This window comes from Mus pahari, chromosome 1 (assembly GCF_900095145.1).
Source record: "Mus pahari chromosome 1, PAHARI_EIJ_v1.1, whole genome shotgun sequence".
NCBI lineage: Eukaryota > Metazoa > Chordata > Mammalia > Rodentia > Muridae > Mus > Mus pahari.
In genome coordinates this window covers 1,877,306-1,895,330 of record NC_034590.1, presented here as the reverse complement: position 1 = coordinate 1,895,330, position 18,025 = coordinate 1,877,306, and the positions used below count along the sequence as shown (strand labels likewise).

Genomic DNA, 18,025 nt, shown 5'->3' with positions numbered 1-18,025 from the left:
AGTGTCAGTCCAGGTCAGAGCAGGGGGATGGGAGGAGTTTGACTAGGCCAGCCTGGACTGCATACAGAGGGAGACCCTGTCTTTACAGACTAGTGTACGTGGACATTTGAAAAACTGTGGTTCCATAAGTTCCATTCTAGAGTTCCCTGACCCAGAAATGGTCACATTCACACCTTCCTGTGGCCTTACCCGAGCAGAAAGCCCAGGCCATCAGTTGGGACAGCCCAGCAGGGCAGTGAGGCATGTTGTACTAGAATAGAGGGTCCCATCTGCATTCCACAGTGCTGACCCGTGCTGCCACAAACCCCATGGGGTATCAGAGGGTCAGCTATTGAGCAGCAACCAGCATAATTGTAAAGAGCTGTCATATGTCCCAAGCTTCTTGGCCCTTGCTCATCTGCCACATCTGTAGGTAGAGTAAGTGAGGCACATAATTGGCAAAGGTCCTGTGTCCCTTGTCAGTTGATGAGATGTGGAGCCCCTTCTCCCCCAGACCTTATTTGTTGACAGCCACCCATCCATCTAGTCACGCCTTCTTCTTCCCTCAGCATATCCGTGTGGGCTGGGAGCAGCTGCTCACCACCATTGCCCGCACCATCAACGAGGTGGAAAACCAGATCCTCACCCGAGATGCAAAGGGTATCAGCCAGGAGCAGATGCAGGAGTTCCGGGCATCCTTCAACCACTTTGACAAGGTAACCTCACCCTACCCCACCCCGCTGGCATAGCGTGGCCTTTTGTCTCCCCCATTGTATGTCCCATCGTACCCTCTCCATCTGCACCCATCCATCCATTCCATCCACTGTCCACAGGATGGGCAGGACCCCAGAGTACATACAAGGCCAGGTGGGCACAGGTTCCAGGACTCTGGTCCCCATGTTCAGAGTTTTTAAAATTTGGATCTAGACTAGTAGCCTCTTGAGAGGAATTCTCTTTCTCTCTCTCTCTCTCTCTCTTTCTCTCTCTCTCTCTCTCTCTCTCTCTCTCTCTCTCTCTCTCTNTCTTTCTTTCTTTTTGGTTTTTTCGAGTCAGGGTTTCTCTGTGCAGCCCTGGCTGTCCTGGAACTCACTCTGTAGACCAGGCTGGCCTCAAACTCAGAAATCCGCCTGCCTCTGCCTCCCAAGTGCTGGAATTAAAGGCATGCGCCACCACGCCCAGCTTGAGAGGAATTCTGAGTTTTGAGTTTGATTGTCTCCAGACTTCCTTTGACCCAGTACCACAGCCACTCAGCTTCTGAGTACCAGTGTGCAGCCTCTTACACTGTCCTGTAAACACTGAAGGCAGGGAAAGGTCCCCTTTATCTTTGAGCCCTGGACTTGGTCCTCCATGCTGCCCACTGGACCCCCACTGAAGCCATAGAGACCTCCATGCCCCACCAATCCCTGGCCACCACCTTGTCTGCATCATCTCTAACTGCGTGTTTCCCTTCCCCATGTGTCTCCCTCCCCTGCCCACTCCCGTGGCCTGGTCTCTGCATCACCCGTATGCCTGCCTTCCATGGCCTCCCGGCAGGACCATGGCGGGGCCCTGGGGCCTGAGGAATTCAAGGCCTGCCTCATCAGCCTGGGCTACGACGTGGAGAATGACCGGCAGGTACGCGAACCACGGCCCTCGCAGACTGACATTAACTGCTCTTCTCTTTCTCTCCTTTTCACCCTGGCATCCTGTGCTGTCTTCTGGCTCTCCTGCCTCTCCTCCCTCGTGTCTCTGGACACTTTACCCCTTACCTGGTCTCTGGGCCTCCTGTCTCCTTGCTTCTCCATTGTCCTGTCTGTCCGCTGTGCACATGGGGCCTAATCTGGGCCTGGCCTCTGCTATGCCTGCGTCCTGGGAGCAGAAGCAGACAGGCAGCATGGATTCCGATGACTTCAGGGCTCTGCTTATCTCCACAGGATACAGCCTGGTATGCTGCCTCTGCCTCCCCTGCCTCTGCTCCTCCCCCTTCCCCAGCCCCCTCACTACCTCCTGAGCTTGCATATCTTCCTGGGGACACTCCTCCACCTCCAGTGCAACACAGCCTTGCCTGCCTCCTCTGCTCTGCTGCACTCGAGGCTGGGGTCCTTCCAGTTGTCACCCTCCACCCCACTCCCCCCGACAAACCAACCTCTCCCTCCAAGCATCCAGGGAACAGTCTCCCAGCTCTCCTTCTCTGTGGTTCGTTTCCCTTCCCCACCCTCCAAAGATGTGGGGGAGGAGGCCAAGGGACAAACTCCCAAGGCCTGGCACTGTTTGGCAGCCTTTCTGTCTTTGAACTCTTCCCAAACTGAATCTGTAAGCAGCTCCACTAAGTACTATGTCTTCTCCCTTCCCCCTCCCCACAGGGTGATGCTGAGTTCAACCGGATCATGAGTGTGGTTGACCCCAACCATAGTGGCCTGGTGACCTTCCAAGCCTTCATTGACTTCATGTCGAGGGAGACCACAGACACAGACACAGCTGATCAGGTCATCGCCTCCTTCAAGGTCCTGGCCGGAGACAAGGTAAGCAAGACGCAGACGCATGGCGGCCAGCACTGGGTACTCGGTCAGATGGGTAAGATATGGTGGCTCAGAGTCCTGTCTTATGCCCCCAGAACTTCATCACTGCGGAGGAACTGCGGAGAGAGCTGCCCCCCGACCAGGCTGAGTACTGCATCGCCCGCATGGCACCCTACCAGGGCCCCGATGCTGCTCCTGGCGCCCTTGACTACAAGTCCTTCTCCACGGCCCTCTATGGGGAGAGCGACCTGTGAGGCCTCTGCCACCCTGCACAGAGACTTCCTCGGCCTCCCGGAGGGGAGGGGCTGAGGAGCCATGTCCCCACCCTGACTCTGTATCTATGCAAAGAGCTCTTTGTGGTCCTTCTAGGGGCCAGGCAGGGAGGGGCTAGGCAGGCCTCTTTCTTGGTCTTGTAGGGGAGGGAGGCTTGGCGATCAGCATTTCTGGTCTGCTAAATATATACGCTGTGCTGTGGGTTCTTAGCCGATTGGAGGGGACAACGGACCCCTGTGCCCCAGAGACACCTTTCTAATCCCAGGTCCCCTCTGCCCCTGAAGCTCCTCCAAAGCCTCTCACATCCAGGCCAAAGCCCCATGTGCCTTGTCCGGCAACCGCCTGCCCTAACAAGTCCAGCAGGGGGCGCCCAGCCCCCTGGACCAGATTCCAGTGGCTCCTCCCACCTCCCTGCCCCTGTGTGCTCACCAGGAGCAGAGGACCTGCCATAGCCCTTCTCTGCCTCAGGAGTGGCTTCGGGGCAATCAGCCCCAGCCTACCTGGCCTCTGAGTCTCAGATTTTCTAAGGACCAAAACCAACAAAACACAGAATGGAACAGAAACAAACAAACAAAAAAAATCATTTAAAAAAAAAAAAAAGGGAAAAAAAAAACTTAAAAAAAAAAAAAAACCTTTAAAAATTAAGATCTTCCAGAGAATTACTATTTACTTTATTAACTTACGGATTTATTATATAAATATATATCCATCTAGCTGCATATCTCTGCCACCTCTCTCACTCTCATAATGAAGACATAGCTGATTCGATGCCCTCCCCAGCCCCTCCTGATTTTCCCCTCGTGGCGGTGGGCGGAGGTCTCTGGGGACCTTCTGAGGTGGAGGCAGGCTGCTGGCCTGCCTGCCTGGTCGTTAATGAGTTTCTCTCCACCCCACCCCCTTGAGTTTATGCTGATTGATTTTTATTTTCTTGGTTTCTGGATAAACCACCCTCTGGGGATGGGAGAATAAAACATGTAATATTTTTAAGGACGACTCTGGTGTCACCTTCTCCCTGCATCCCTGTTGATGCCCACCGGCCCAGTGCCTGTGTGTGGGTTGTGGGCCTCTCTAAGCAGGGACTGACATGAAGAATCTTCAAAAGGAAGGTGGCAGCTCTGGGATGGCTCCAGCTCGTAATCCCAGCACTTGTGAGGCCGGCCAGGGCTACATAGCCAGACAACAGGCACCATAGCCACCACCTTCGTGACAATGAGTCGGGCCCTGGGCCAGAGCAGGCACTTAGGTGTTCAGCTTCTGTCACTGGCACCAAGCAGGGCAGCAGGGCGACATCCCTCAGCTTCAAACCTATGAGAAGGTGGCCACCTCCGACCACTGAAGAGAAAGGAAAGACGCCCTTGAGGCAGAGGCCTTGGGATGGTGCTAGGGCTACACTGTCCCGCGAGCCAGCTCACCTGTTTGTGGGTCAGGCAGACGACCCCTTCGCCGCCATCCAGGTGTTGGCAGCAGTGACCTGTGTGGGAGAGGCCAGGGTGAGTATGCAGCAGCCCTGATGCACAGCACGCCACACCCCATCCTGCCTGCCAGGAATACTCACGGAAGATGCAGGTGAGCCGGGCTGCACAGCACACGAAGCGCTCGAAGTCCACGCGGAGCCGGCTGTCCCGGTAGCGGCTAGTGAGGGACTGGGTCAGCTGGTTGTTGAGGTGGAAGCCTACAAGGAGGGCGCCTTGCTTATTCTGTTTACAGTGTTGCATGTGTGGTGTTGCTCCTTATTTTAGTGTGGGGTGGGCACGCCTACACAGGGAACCCGCTTCCTCAGGCCTTTCTATATTGAGGCCGAGTCTCATTGGGATCACTTGGCCTTCACGTGGGTGCTGGGGATCTGAACTCTGGTCCTCACACTTTAGTTGCAAGTACCTTACCTAAGCAGCATTCCTGTGTGCCATTTTGTGCTGTGTTGTTTGAAAGAAGCTGGCCTCTAACTCCCACATAGCCAAGAACAGTCATCGGCACCTGAGTCCCCTGCCCCGCCTTCCAGGCACCAGTTCAGCCTATGGTTTATGTGGTACTTGATGTAGAACTCAGGGCCTCCAGCATGCTAGATGAGCACTCTTCAACTGATGTGGGGTTTTTTTTTGCTGTTTTTGTGCGTTGGGGATGGAACCCCAGGGCCCTTGCACAGGCCAAGCAAATGCCCTCTCCACTGTACTTGCCCACAGCCCCTCACTGGCAGACTCCAGACAGCAGCGCTCCACTGAGCTACATCCCCAGCCCTTTGGGAAGTTAGTTAGACACTTAAGCTGCTTAGGCTGCTTCTCACCGGTGCCAATGGGTACAGCTTCGTGATTGCTCCTTCAGAGGTTGATGGACTATCTCCCTGATGGGGTACCGCTGTGTGACTGAGGCCACACCTAAAGTCTAGACATTGGCTCTGTCACATCTGCTATAGAAACAGGATGCAACGGATTTCTAGGAAGCCCCAAGGCCTAAGGACTTGTCCCTCCCAGCTTCCATGGGCCCCATACAGTCTCAAAGATAATTGTACAGGTTTGTATTGTACCTCTGTGCACTCATTCAACAGATGCTACACACGCACACCATGCCCAGAGCTAGGTGGCCTGAGGCAGGTTGGTGTCCCTCTGATGTTCATGTACCCTGAGTATTGCTCTATGCTGGCCCAGGACTAAAGGGAAACCTGGCTAGATGGCAGTAAAAGGACCCAAGAGCCCTCTGTCAACTTCTTATAATTGCTGAGAATTCCCAAGCGGACATTATCAGACTCCTATCCAAAACAACCTTGGTGTGTGCCAGGCACTCAGGGATGAATGGATGGATGATCCAGTGAGTTCCCGACCTCCCCTCTGTCCTGTGTCCACTGCTTTAGTTCAGCACCCTGGCCCCCACCTTCTACTCTGCCTTGGGATCATGTCTTCCCATGTTCCTGGCCACTATTCTAAGTCTCATACTTGTGGTCTCTCTCACTAGCCAACTGTGCCGTCCCCTGCCTGCCTGCCTGCCTGCCCTGGCTCCTACTTAGTGGTCACAGATGATCCCAGCAGGAGGCATGGAGCCGACTGTCTTCTGAAATCTCAATAATCCCACCCTAACATACATCTCTCCATGGCTTAGGGTGGGATTTCCTTCCTCTGCTGTAACTCAGTAGCCTCAGAAGGTGCTTTAGGGTATCTAGGGTGTCCTGTGGCATCCTGTGGGCTCCTTGCCACACTACACATTAGCCATGTCACAGATGAGAGCAGTCAGAGCCTCCAGGGAGGAAATGGACTCTGTGCCTTGTGGACAGCCACAGCTGAGGGACACAGACAAGAATTTGAGGACGGGGTGCTGTCCCCTACAGCCATCCCAGGTCCCCAGCCACACCTGCGGCAGTCAGTGCCAGCCTCAGTTCACAGGAGTTCATTGTCCCAGAGGCATCTTCATCAAACTTGTCAAATGTGGCCTGGAGGGTGGAGAGGCAGGTGGGAGTCTGTATCAAAGTCCAGCCTGAGTGATGCTCTTGCACCTTGAAGCAGCTAAGAGACAGCCTCTGAGGCCGCAGCTCCCGTGGCTTCTGAGTGAGCATGACTCTGCCCCTGTGAGAAGGGGACAAGCTCCCAGGCTGTTGGGAACAAGTTCAAATCCATCTACCCACAAAGGCTAGGGGAGACTCAGTAGCAGGCAGTTATCACTGTGAACAGTTCTGGCACCCTTCAGCTCCTCCCTGGAAGGAATACCCATTAGTAGCTAAGCAGAGGCTCCTCATAGGGGAGGTGACAGGCCTGTGGTTAGTCACCTGGCAAGGAAGAAGCTGAGCTGGGACCTGGAATTCCAACAGGAACCAGAGGCAGCTCTAGATCATTGCATTTAGTGCCCTCAGAGGGCCACTATAGGGTACTGGGGACTTATATCCTCCTTACTCCCAAGTTGGCAGTGCCCCCTTGGTGGTCCAAACGATATCAGTGTCTAGAAGGAGGCAGCTGCTCTCAACGCTCACCTACCCTGCCATGCCAGGAGGTGGCCCCCGATCCCAACCTTCACATACCTGCCATGACATGAGATGGCCCCAGAGCTCCTGGAAGTGGTGTAGGGACAGTGTTTGCCCACGCTGCAGTGATGGCACCTGGTTACAATCAATGTCCCCTAAAAGGCAAGGGAAAACCCCAGCATCCCTGCCCCTCCTCCCCACACACTACCCCACATACCCCAAAACACTGCACAAGCTGTTCACAGGTCCTAAGCCCAATCTCTCCAGGGGTCCTGGTGTTGGCCCTAGCTGCAAAAAAGAAAGCCAGCACGCCTTGCGTGTAGGCTAACACCGCAAGAGCACTGCAGACTAACTCCCTGCTGTGGGCATTTCGTAGAAGCAGGTGCCTGAAGAACCAACCAAGCTGGGGCTCTTAAAGGAAGTGGGGCGGGGCTGCGAGTGATCACAGCCCTCACATAACCTTGTAGGAAGTCCTGGTCTTGTGTCAGGAACCCTAGCTTCATCACACATAGAGCCTCTATAGCTATGGTGTTTCAGTTGCAGGGACCCTCACCTCAAACCTCCAGCCCAACTCACCGGGCTCCAGAGCAATGCTTATTAAGGTCTGCAGCTGAAGAGCGTCGATTTCCTCCTCCTAATCAGGAAAGAACCACTCAAAACATCCAGCCACCAGCTCAAAACATCCAGGCAACAATCCACTCTGGGACAGGCCCTGTGCTCCATAGTGCTGACGGCATAGCTGTGGCTGCCTTCCTAGGGTCCAGCTAGAGGCAGGTCTGTCCTCAGAGTGATCAGGTCATGGGTGGGAGACACACTGTGGGAGCCCACCGTGGGCAAGTAAAAGAGGAAGGCACTTGGGAAAGATGTTTGAGTCCGGCAGGGGATGAGAACCTTCAGAGGAAGGAGGTGCAGACCCAGCAAAGGCCTTGAGACAATTTGAGCATTCCCAGAACACACAAAAGCATTGTGGAAGTAAGGCAAAGACATCCCAAACCCCAAAGTGACTCAGGTTTGGGGTAGCCGGAAGGAGGCCAGCCTGGACTACAGGATACATAGCTGTTCCTGGATATCCTGATCTACAGTGTTTGGTTTGGTTTGGGGTTTGGTTTGGTTTGTAAGACACCTAAGGAGAGAGGTGAGCTCAGTATCTTGTGGCTGGGCACCCCCAGTCCCCGACTCTCCTCACCTCTCCAGCCAGCTCCAAAAATAGCTGTGCCAACTGCAGCTCCAGGGGCTTGTAGGGGGCCTGTAGAATGGAGGAGTTCAGTTCCTTCCCAAAGCCCTGCCCGCCCTCAGAGTCCTGTCCTTACCCAAAACAGTCCTCACCTGGAGGGCGTCCAGATCTGCGCTGATCACGTCATCGATCTCCCTGAAAATTACGGAAGAAGGGAAGCGTTCGGGCGGAGGTCTCAGCAGAGGAAGTGGGTGCAGTCAAAGGGCAGTGTGGGTTTTGGGGGAAAGGGGAATCCCTGGGTAGGGTGGGGCTGAAGATGCAGGGGCGGGGATTTGTGATCCCTGTGGGGCTTGGTGCCAGGGGCGGGGCCTATGATTCTAGATTGAGGTTCCTGGGCCGGGGTCGGGGTGCCCTTGGTAAGGCTTGGGCAGGGTACACCGGCTCACACTGCGGTGTGGCTGCGCTCTGAGAAGATGCGCAGAGTGAAGTCGGCTTCATCGCCTACGCGCGAGGCGCTGGGTACCACCAGGTAGTGGCCGGGCGGCAGGCGGCAGCGACGGCTCACGTCGCGGCGGGCGCAGAAAACCGAGCGGTCAGCGCGCAGCAGTCCCGGTAAGAGCGCGCGGCTGCGCGGGGAGTCCCAGAGGTCCAGCAGCTGCGGGCAGGGGGCCATGACCACCACCCACCCGAGCTCCTCACCCAACCCTCTGATACCCTCCACTGCACCATTCCTCCCACACACCCAGACTGTCTGGCCTGGCCCTCCCGTGTTCCCAGGCTTCCTGTCTTGGTCCACCAAGCCCTAGGGTAAGTCTGGAGCCGCATCTGATACCCACCTCCTCCGGAATCTGCAGGAAGAAAACACCAACGGAATGAAGGTTGGAGAGCTTGCAGATTTCCTTCCATACCTCTCACACCCCTCCTTCTATCTGAACCCTTAATATTTCCTCATCTTTGACCTAGGTCCCCTCTGACCCCTCCCCCAACCCTTTCCTTTCCACCTGTGCCCTCATCCCTTCTCTGGCCCTTTGGTCCCCTCCTGCCCTCGGACCCTCAACCTAATTTTCTCTTCCTGTACCTGAATCCCTTTCTCCAATGATCTCTGCAGTGGCACTCCTCTTTGAACCTACAGTACACTTCTGCCCATAACAGTGCCCTTGTGACCTTCTGCCCCTCCAGACCCTCAACTTGACCTTGGCCTCACCTGGAACACGTGGAAACCCACAGTGAGGTAAGTGAGGCCCTTGGCCCTCAGACACCGGCGGTTGCGCTGGATGAGTGACAATAGGACCGTGCACTTGGGGACTCGGCCTCCTCTTGCCGGGCCCCGGGCTCCTGCCGCTCCCCAGCCTCCCCAGGGTCCCTCTTCATCATCGTCATCCTCTTCCAAATCAGGCTCCAGCAGTGTCAGCCGGAACTGGGGGTTGGTCCAGAAGTTTTCTGACAGAAAATAAGGTGGTGGAGTTCCCATCCTGCCACAAGCCTCACCCAAGTTTGCTTCTCAGGGGTCATCCCCGAGGCCTCACCAGCGCTGGGCTGGCTCCCACCGGAGTTGAAGCCTCGCACCCAGCGGCCCTGGAAGATGTGGATGTGCCAGCCGCCGCCAGCAGGGCTGGGGCCCAACACCTCAGGGCTCAGTGAACAAATCTGGACTGTGTTGAAGTGCGTGAGGAAGTCTTGAAGCTCCATCCTGGAAAGCAACAGCCATGAAAAGCACCCAGCCACCCCAGAGCCCATCTTGAGGAACCCCAGAAGTGCTCCCAGTTCCTTAAATACTGCAGAATAACTTCCAATCTCCAGAAACCCCGAAACCTTCAGGCCTTGGCAATGTCTCCAAGTCCTTACAAATACCCTACCTCTGGAAAGATTCACAAACACCTCTCAACATATTCAAATGAACGTTAGAAAGCCCTCGAATAGGGCTAGGGAAATGGCCGAGCCATTAAAAGCCACGGCTGTCCAAGTCTGTCAGCCTGCGAGTTTGACCTTAGCATCCTTAGAGTCCTGATCTTACTGCTTCCGCCCTGACTTTGCAAAAAAGAGATTCAGATTCCCAAATCACAGCGGATAGGGACCGTCGCTCTGCAACATGACCCATCCATCCCATGAGTTTCTCTGTGTCCTTTCTGGCCCTGCGTTCTAAGACTCCTGTCCCAGCGGACCTCCCACAGGTAGAGTAGGTCCCTAAGAACTCACCAGAACTCGCCATCCTCCTTTTTCACAAGCAGGGCATCTCGCCACTCAGAGGGGAGCATGTCCCAACGTGGGCAGCTGAAGAGACCAATGTGAGAGGAAGACATGTGGAGCCACGCCCCTGACCACGCCCCCACCCAACCCAAGCCCATCCCACCTGTCACTCCAGGGCCCGGACCACTCCACGCGGCCCCAGGGGTTCCTCAGCCGCAGCAGCCGCACCTTGGTGAAGCCCAGAGACATCTGAAGACAAAGGCATCAGTGAGGGTAGTTTGGGGGGTATCATCTGTGAGGGTAGTGTTGGGGCCTCGTTACAGAGGGTAAGGTTAGCCTAGTCCACCTATGGAGTGACTCACCTTGTGCGTGCCCGTGACAGAATAAGCATGTCCCTTCACCAGCCCTTCATCTGTGCGGATCTCACCCCGATCACTCTGGAGGAGGCCAAGGTTGTGAGCCTCGGGTGGGAGATAGAAGCATCTCTCCCCAGCCCCCCAACCCAGCCTCATGCTTCCAACCCCGGAGCTCTCCAAGCAACATAAAAAGCCAAGGGACTCAGAGAGGGAGAGCAGTTGGAGTGACAGAAAGAATCTGGGGGAAGCCCGGACTCTGCACCACAGGCCTTGGGATTCGAGCTACACAGAAGGCTGATGCGGGAAGATGACATGTTGCCGTGTGGGTAACTTAGACCCTGCCTCGAAAAGAAATGTAAAAATGGAGGTGTGGGGAGGGATGTAGTTTATATGTAGAGCACTGGTACATAGAATCTACCATTGAGGATCTGGGGGTAGGGGGGAGTCAACCGCAGAAGGTAAGAAAGACACGGGATGCTAAGGCTCCCCTCCCACCTCATCCTTGACTCAGTTAGTCTTATAGAGGTCCACATGGGAGCCCAGCTCTCACCAGGGCAGTGGCACCCACAAGGGACTCCTTGGCCAATGCGTGGCGAAGGGCAGCAAAGACACCTGGAGTGTTTTGTCTCAAGTAGAGGACCTCACCCACGCCTCCTGTAAAGTCCACAAAAGCCTCGTTCATGTGACCTCCTCGCATTACCTCGTAGGAGCCGTGGAGCCTGTTGGAGCAGGTGGAAGTAGGTCTAAGGCACAGAGGACCAGCTTGGGCCTGGGAGCTCTATCAGGATAGGGGTCTCCAGGACCTATTCCCCAAGTGTGTATGTATATATAATTTTTATATGTATGTGTTTTGCCTGCATGTTTGTCTGTGCACCACATGTCCTGTGTGCGGTGCCCATGGAGGCTTCAGATCCTTGGTACTGAAGCTATATATAGTTGTGACTGGGAATAAAAGCCAGGTCCTCTAGAAGAGCAACCAGTGATCTTAACACTGAGCCATCTCTCCAGATCCCCACCCGGGCCCCCATCTCTCCCTCTTGTCCTTGAGACCAAGCTTTGACTGACCAAGAACTCACTCTGTAGACCACATTTGCCTCAGAGTCCCAGAGATCCACCTCCCTCTGCTCTCAGAGTACTAGAGACAAAGTTGTTCTCTACCATGCTCAGCTAATAGGGTGGTTGTGTTGTGTTGTGTTGTGTTGTGTTGTATTGTGTTTTGTTTGGACATGGTATTGCAATGCATCTCAGTCTGCCCTCAAACTTGCAATCCTCCTGCCTCATTATACTCAGTACTACTGTGATGATCGGAGTAGGCTCAATCCCTGAACTATTCAGAGCTGAGTTGGGGGACTCATCTGACACACGCTAGGCCTGTGATCTCTAGGGTCCATGAAACTATGCAATCTGGAAGCCACGGAAGAGCTGCACCAGAATTCTCAACTCTCCCTCAACCTTTGAGGTTCTGGGAGCCTGCGAAGGCGATGCCTATGGGGACTTGTCAGGCCTTCCAGGGCACGGTAGCCTAACCCTATGATAAAGGATGGGCTGTGGATGTCTCAAAGGACCATGAGAGATGGCGTGAGGTTAAAGGCCCTTGAGAGAATAAGATTTGGCAAATCCAGGGTCTGATAGATGATGGGATTTCAGGATTCTCGGGAAATATGAGTATCAGTGGGGTTCTTGGAATGTTTGTTGGAAAATGTCATTTCCACAAAAAAAAAAAAAACAAAAAGAAAGAAAGAAAGAAAAGAAAAGAAAAGAAAAGAAAAAGAAAAGAAAAAGAAAAAGAAAAAGAAAAAGAGGAAGGCTTTTAAGATTTGAAGATTCTGCTAGGTAGTGGCGCAAGCCTTTAATCCCAGCACTCAGGAGGCAGAGGCAGGCGGAGCTCTATGAGTCTGAGGCCAGCCTGGTCTACAGAGTGAGTTTCAGGACAGCCAAGTTACACAGTGAAACCCTGTCTTGAAGATCCAGAAATAAATAAATAATTAATTAAATAAATAGGATTAGAAGATTCACAGGCTGAACCTTATGCCTTAGTGGTAGAGTAGAGCCCCTGCCTAGAATCCCCCAGTGAGGGGCTGGGATGTGGCTCAGCATGCACAAGATTGTGTGTTCCATCTCCAGCACACACACACTCCCTTCCTAAATTTAGCCATGGGTTGTGGTGCATGCCTGTATTCTATGCACACAAGGGCCCAACAAAGGAGGATTATGAGTTTGAGGCCAACCTGGCCTACATAACAAGACAATAACTGAATAGATAAAGGTTGGGGATGTAGCTCAGTTGGTAGAGGGCTTACCAAGCATACATGAGACCCTGGGTTCCAACCCCAGCACCGCATAAACCTGGGGTGGTGGCACATACCTGGAACCCCAGCACTTCTAAGATGGAGGCCAGACCCTCAGTTCCAGATCTCATGTGGCTACATAGCTAAGTCCTGGGCAAGCTGGGTCGTATGAGGTCTTTTCTCAATAAAATACAAGCTTCTCCCAGGAGAGTGCAGTGACACTAGGGCCATGGAGGCTCTGACTGGGTTCAGGGTCCTAGGTTGGGTGTCTGGAGGACCCCCCCCCCCCATGTGATGTCAGTACTCCACGTGGCTTGGGCATGTTCTTGGGGGCGTAGCTGGGAGAGGCGGGGCTTTGGAAGGGGCGGAGTCCTTACTTGGCATAAGCCTTTTCCAGCAGAGGGGCCCAGAACTCATTCCTTTGTTCGGAGCGCACGAACATCAGCTTCCCTTCACGCACAGGCAGTTTGTCGTCCACCACCACATCCACCCAGCGGCCAAACTGCCAGAGCTGGTGAAAAACAAAAACAAAAAACAAAAAACAGAGCAGGAACGGCTCAGCCTCCAGACACTGCCTGAATCCCACCTCCAACCCGCCCCTCCCCTTTCCGTTTCCCAAGTTCTGGAATTCCGGTCCCCCTGCGCTGGGGTGGAGACAGAATGGTAACTGTGAAGCCTATGTCATCATGCTACCACGGGGGAAACTGAGGCAACGGAGAGAGGAACTGAGCTCTACCTGAAAATGGAAGACCCCCGCGTAGCCATCTTGGAAACCTTGTCCAGGGGGGACCACCCGGTACAGGAGCCTGGGGTAGAGAGTGAGGGAGGCAGCGGCTGCAAGAAGCCAGCAGTTTCCTGGGAGGAGCAGAGAAGCTCAGATTAGGTAAGAGGGGACCAGAGACCAGCAGACTGAAGAAAGAAGCCATGGGGGCAGAAGACAGGAGAGGAGCTGTTTGAGTCCTGGGTCTAGGGGCTCCAGACGGTCACAAGGGGGCTCACCCAAGCTTCCCTGGCACACATCTGTTCTGCTCATGTCTTCACAGATGAACTGGGGCTCAGCACAAAACTCCTGGAAGATTAGGGTTCCAGAGAAGCCAGGTAAGGGAAGGCCAGAGCAACAGAGAAGTCAGAGGCCTGGGGCCCTGACACAGTATCCCAGGTAGTGAGGGCCTCCAACCTCGGGAACGTCTGTGGGTGGGAGTTCGCCTTCCTGGATCCCCTTGAATCCCGTGGCTGAGCCTGCTCTTATCCCCCACTCCCTTTTTCTAGACCCCAGCCTGCCTCTCTTCCACCCAAGGGTTCATGTCCTGGCCCTCCTCCCTCAGACCCAGATCCCAGCCCACTCCCACTTTACATGAGGCCTCTTCCATTCCACCCCTTTGGCCTTCTCTGAGTCAGGTCCCAGCTTGTCATAGCCAAGGGCATCAGGGCCAGCAGGAAAGCAAGGGTCACGAAACAGGATCCCGGAATCCAGGCAAGCTGTTCGGATGGCTTCGTAGTTCTGGCCTTTAAAAAGCTGTGGGCCCCCAGCTCCAGCCCCGGCCCCGTCGTCTACCAGCTGGATAGTGACCTTCCTGTTGCCGCTCGCCATTCGGACACTCTGGGCACACAGATGGACCCAAGCCCTTTAACCTCCTGAGTCATGGGGGCGGGGCTTCTGCTCCATTTGTACCCCGTTGGGGGTCTTTAGGCATCGAGGAGCATTCTCCCTTGTTAATATTAATTGATGGTTTGGGGTGCGAAGGAGCAGGGACGCCTCTTGAGTGGTTTCCTCCCTGGGGCGCGGAGCCCTCAGTTGTGGCCGAGTTTAGCAGCTTAATAACCTGCAGCACACAAAAGGTGGGCAGGCCTAGGAGGACCAGCCGTGCTCGGGAGTGCGGGAAAGAGGTCAGAGTGGGGGTGTGTTTCCGCGTGCTTCTTCCTGTTGCCACACCTCAGCCCAGCTGCCCTGTCTCCTCCAGCTGCTTTGTGTGGGGGACAGTGCCGAGGTCGGAACCTCCCGACGTGGCAGGCAAGCATTCTCTGCACCTGCAGCTCCCGAGGTTAGCCGTGGGCCCCCAGGGTCTCTCGCCTCAGGATCCCAGGGGTTAGATCCACTGGTGAGATTGTTTTGTTTTGAAGGGTTTTGTCCTTTTGTTCCTTTGGTTTGGGTTTTTGGAGACAGACAGGGTTTCTCTGGGTAGCCCTGGCTGTCCTGGAACTCACTCCGTAGACCAGGCTGGCATGGAACACAAATCCATCCCCCTGCCTCTGACTCCCTAGTGCTGGGATTAAAGGTATGCACCAGTTTTTAAGGGGAGGTTAGTTTTTATTGGTTTCACTAAATAGATCAGGCTCGCCTTGAATTTACAGAGATTGACTTGCCTGAAATCAAAAGCATACACTGCCATACCAGCTTCTACATCTGATGCTGTCTCCCATCTCTGATCCTTCTGTGTCATCTTGCAGCCCACATGTGGCCTGGGCCACTCACCTTAGCACCCTGTGTTAGCATTCCTTTTAGACTCTGCCCCACAGTTACCTGGCACCAGCCAGGTGTGCCTGAGTCACTATAAAAGGGGCTGCTTGGCCCCCTCCTCTTTCTCTTACCCTCTGCCCACTTTCTCCCCTTCCCCTGCCCCTCCCTCCTCTCTCTACATGTTCCTGGCCAGCCTCTGCTCGCTCTCTCTCTCTCTCTCTCTCTCTCTCTCTCTCTCTCTCCTCTCCTCTCCTCTCCTCTCCTCTCCTCTCCATTCCCAACTCCCCTTCTCATGCCCTAAATAAACTATGCGATACTATATGGCTGGTACCTCAGGGGTAAGGGATGTCTCAGCATGGGCCCCACCCCCCACCCCACCCAGAGGCATCCCCTTCCATCTCACCATACCTGGCTCTACCAAACATATCCTTTTTTATATACCTGGCTCTTTCCTTTTTTATATTTATAAAACACAACACCTGGTTTCCTCCTGGCTCACTCTGCTAGCTCTCAGGAAGGTAGACCATGGCTAGGTCACCCAGGCAAGGCTGACTACAGAACACTGGTTCTGCTCTGTGCTGTAAATGTGGGCTCACCTGTGCCCGAGATGCTGCGGCCCCTTTCCAAGCTGAGCAGGCTCTGAAGCAGACTGAGGAGGAGGATCTTTGGCAAGGCAGACAGACTTGCCTTTCAGTGCCTGGCCCTAGGGGAGCCTAGTCACGTTAATTTGTTAATTTTGCTGAGATGTTGACAACTCAAGCTTTCAACATCTTCCATCCAAACCCGTCCCTCCCAAGCACCATGACCAACAAAAGGGGTTGTCTGAGGCAGGAGAATCGGAAGTTCCAGGAAAGTCTTAGCTTATAACAAATACCCTAACCCTAAACTACAAGAGACCCAGTAATGAAACAAAGAAAAGCCCCACAGATTTTTCTTCCTGCGGAGTTGTTGGGACCACACAAAGACAGGTATCTGGTTCAAGTCTCAGCCCTGTCACTTAGAGTCGCAGGTCTGAAGCCGTGTTGTGGTTCCAGCTCTTGGGAGGAAGAGACCAGAGGAACCTGAATTCCAGGAAGCCTAGGCTAAATGGCGGGACAAAGGACAAGTCACATAAACTCCATGTGCCTCAGTTCTTCAAACAGTAGTGCGTGTCAGCGGTTTGCCTTCCCCCTCCCTTCCTACTCCCCCCCCTTTTTTCTTGCCAGAGCTGGAGATGAACGTGGGGATCCCTACACGCTAGTCAATCTTCTACTGCTGAGCTCCCTCCTGAACCCAGAAGCCCTTCAGATGTTAGATCCTGTGGCTTATTCTCTAGCCACTTGGCTCTGAGATGATCCCTCCCCTCAGACCACATCTGACACAGACCCGCCAATCACAGTGCAGCAGCCCCTGGCCACCCCCCCCAACCACGCCCCCAATGATGATCTTTCCAATGTTTGCCAGCCTCTCTTTTCCTCGCTCCTGACTGAGTTGCAAGCATGGATGGCTACTGTTACCTCAGAGGATGAGGGTGGCATACAAGCACAGCCAAGCGATGGGGAGACACAATCCCCCAAACGTGAAGCCACACCCCAGGTGTCCCGGATGTGGTGAAACCCAGGTGGGTTTGTTAGTTTTGTTTTGTGTTTTTGAGACCCAGTCTCACTGGTCTGGAAGTTACAATGTAGACCAGACAACTGGCCTCCAACTCCTAGTGATCCAGCTGCGGTGGCCTCCGTGTATTGGAATTACAGATGTGCACCACCACATCCAGCTGTCATGAGGACTTTTCTCGGATCGAGTTACCTAGTGGTGCACCAAGGAGGTGACAGCAGAAGGGTCAGCAAGGTCATTCTTGGTTACACATGGAACTGGCCACATGCCTTTGGAAATGAAGAGAGAATGCAGGTGAGGAGAATTGAGATGAAGGGCCCCAGATGACACAGGCAGGCACAAGCCACCACAAAACCTGTTCTGTAGGTTGATGAGGTCGGAGCTTGTGGTATGAACACACCTTTCCTACAAGGTTCGTTTGAGGTCAGCTTGACCATGTCCTTGGAAAACCATATTCTGAAGCCTTAGGAATGAGAGCCCTGGACCAGTCCCTGAAGGCAGGGTCATTACAGTGCACATCCAGTCCCCAATGTACACTTGATCCCTGTAATCTGCTCAAATAAAGGCAGGAGTATCTAGACTATTCTGGCCCACACTGCATACCGATTCACCAATTCAAACTCATTTTTAGCATTCACTATGCTAATTAATAAGTCAATGAATACACAAATGGAAAGCCATTTCTAAACTCTGTCATGCCCACCCAGGAAGGCTGATGTCTCTGGCGGCTGACTAGTGGAAGCCCTGGTCATAATTGCCTTTCTAGCTTTTGAAAAATTGGTAGTGCGAAGAGCTGGAGACTTGTTTTTACTGAGACAGTGGTACAGAGACAGGTTGCAAAGAGAGAACAAGTTAGACACGGGCGAGGACAGAATGAGCCCGAGAATGAGTGGAGCCAGAAGATTAGATTAAAGATGTGTAGCACCACGGTGGCTTGACGAGGAGATCTGCCTAGGATTCCGTGTGCTCTAGCCAAGCGCTCTAGCGCTGGGATAAAACTTTCAGCCGACTCACCCAGACTACACAGGTTCACAAGGCAGAGGATGGCTACTAAAGCTTCCCCAGGTACTTGAGAGCCAGGGTTCTACCCAGATCTGGTGGCATGGTGAGGAGTCTGAGGTGGAAAGGCACCATGAGCCAGCCTGGGCTACCGAGTAAAACCTTGTCAAAAAATAGAAATTAAAAAAAAAAAAAAAAAAAAAAAAGGAAGAGGGACTGGAGAGATGGCTCAGATGGCTCAGTGTTTAAGAGCACTGACTGTTCTTCCAGAGGTCCT

General features: G+C 53.9%; 2 protein-coding genes across 6 annotated transcripts in view; one reads left to right on the top strand and one right to left on the bottom strand.

Annotated features, from left to right (window-relative positions):
• Actn4 (actinin alpha 4) overlaps positions 1-3,738 on the top strand; it is a 70,756-nt gene extending 67,018 nt beyond the window's left edge. Inside the window, exons 18-22 of one of the 5 annotated variants that reach the window (XM_021222155.2) lie at positions 549-695; positions 1,513-1,593; positions 1,838-1,903; positions 2,322-2,480; positions 2,573-3,738. In XM_021222155.2, coding sequence (XP_021077814.1) covers positions 549-695; positions 1,513-1,593; positions 1,838-1,903; positions 2,322-2,480; positions 2,573-2,731 — 612 coding nt within the window. In that variant the 3' untranslated portion in view covers positions 2,732-3,738. The remainder of the gene's footprint in view (positions 1-548; positions 696-1,512; positions 1,594-1,837; positions 1,904-2,321; positions 2,481-2,572) is intronic. The other 4 variants (XM_021222163.2, XM_021222181.2, XM_029545873.1 and 1 more) reach the window with 4 other exon arrangements.
• Positions 3,739-3,790: 52 nt separating this feature from the next.
• Positions 3,791-14,357, bottom strand: Capn12 (calpain 12). Its single transcript, XM_021219237.2, has 21 exons — positions 14,053-14,357; positions 13,698-13,767; positions 13,435-13,553; positions 13,076-13,209; positions 10,961-11,129; positions 10,417-10,491; positions 10,218-10,303; positions 10,064-10,138; positions 9,394-9,557; positions 9,072-9,307; positions 8,704-8,715; positions 8,314-8,522; positions 8,020-8,062; positions 7,880-7,939; positions 7,270-7,327; positions 6,911-6,981; positions 6,751-6,813; positions 6,090-6,168; positions 4,306-4,422; positions 4,163-4,221; positions 3,791-4,082 (listed from the first exon to the last, which is right to left on the bottom strand). Exons 1-21 carry the CDS (start codon positions 14,287-14,289, stop codon positions 4,056-4,058), a joined length of 2,163 nt encoding a protein of 720 aa, XP_021074896.1. The 5' UTR covers positions 14,290-14,357; the 3' UTR covers positions 3,791-4,055.
• Positions 14,358-18,025: the final 3,668 nt, after the last annotated feature.

Bases quoted from the DNA above. Each gene is read 5' to 3' on its own strand.
- Capn12 (XM_021219237.2), bottom strand. From the start codon at position 14,289: ATGGCGAGCGGCAACAGGAAGGTCACTATCCAGCTGGTAGACGACGGG. The intron at 7,328-7,879 runs GTGAGGAGAGTC...TTTCCTGATTAG, and splicing joins TTTTGGAGCTGGCTGGAGAG to GAGGAGGAAATCGACGCTCT. The intron at 6,982-7,269 runs GTGAGTTGGGCT...TCTTTTTTGCAG, and splicing joins AAGCATTGCTCTGGAGCCCG to CTAGGGCCAACACCAGGACC.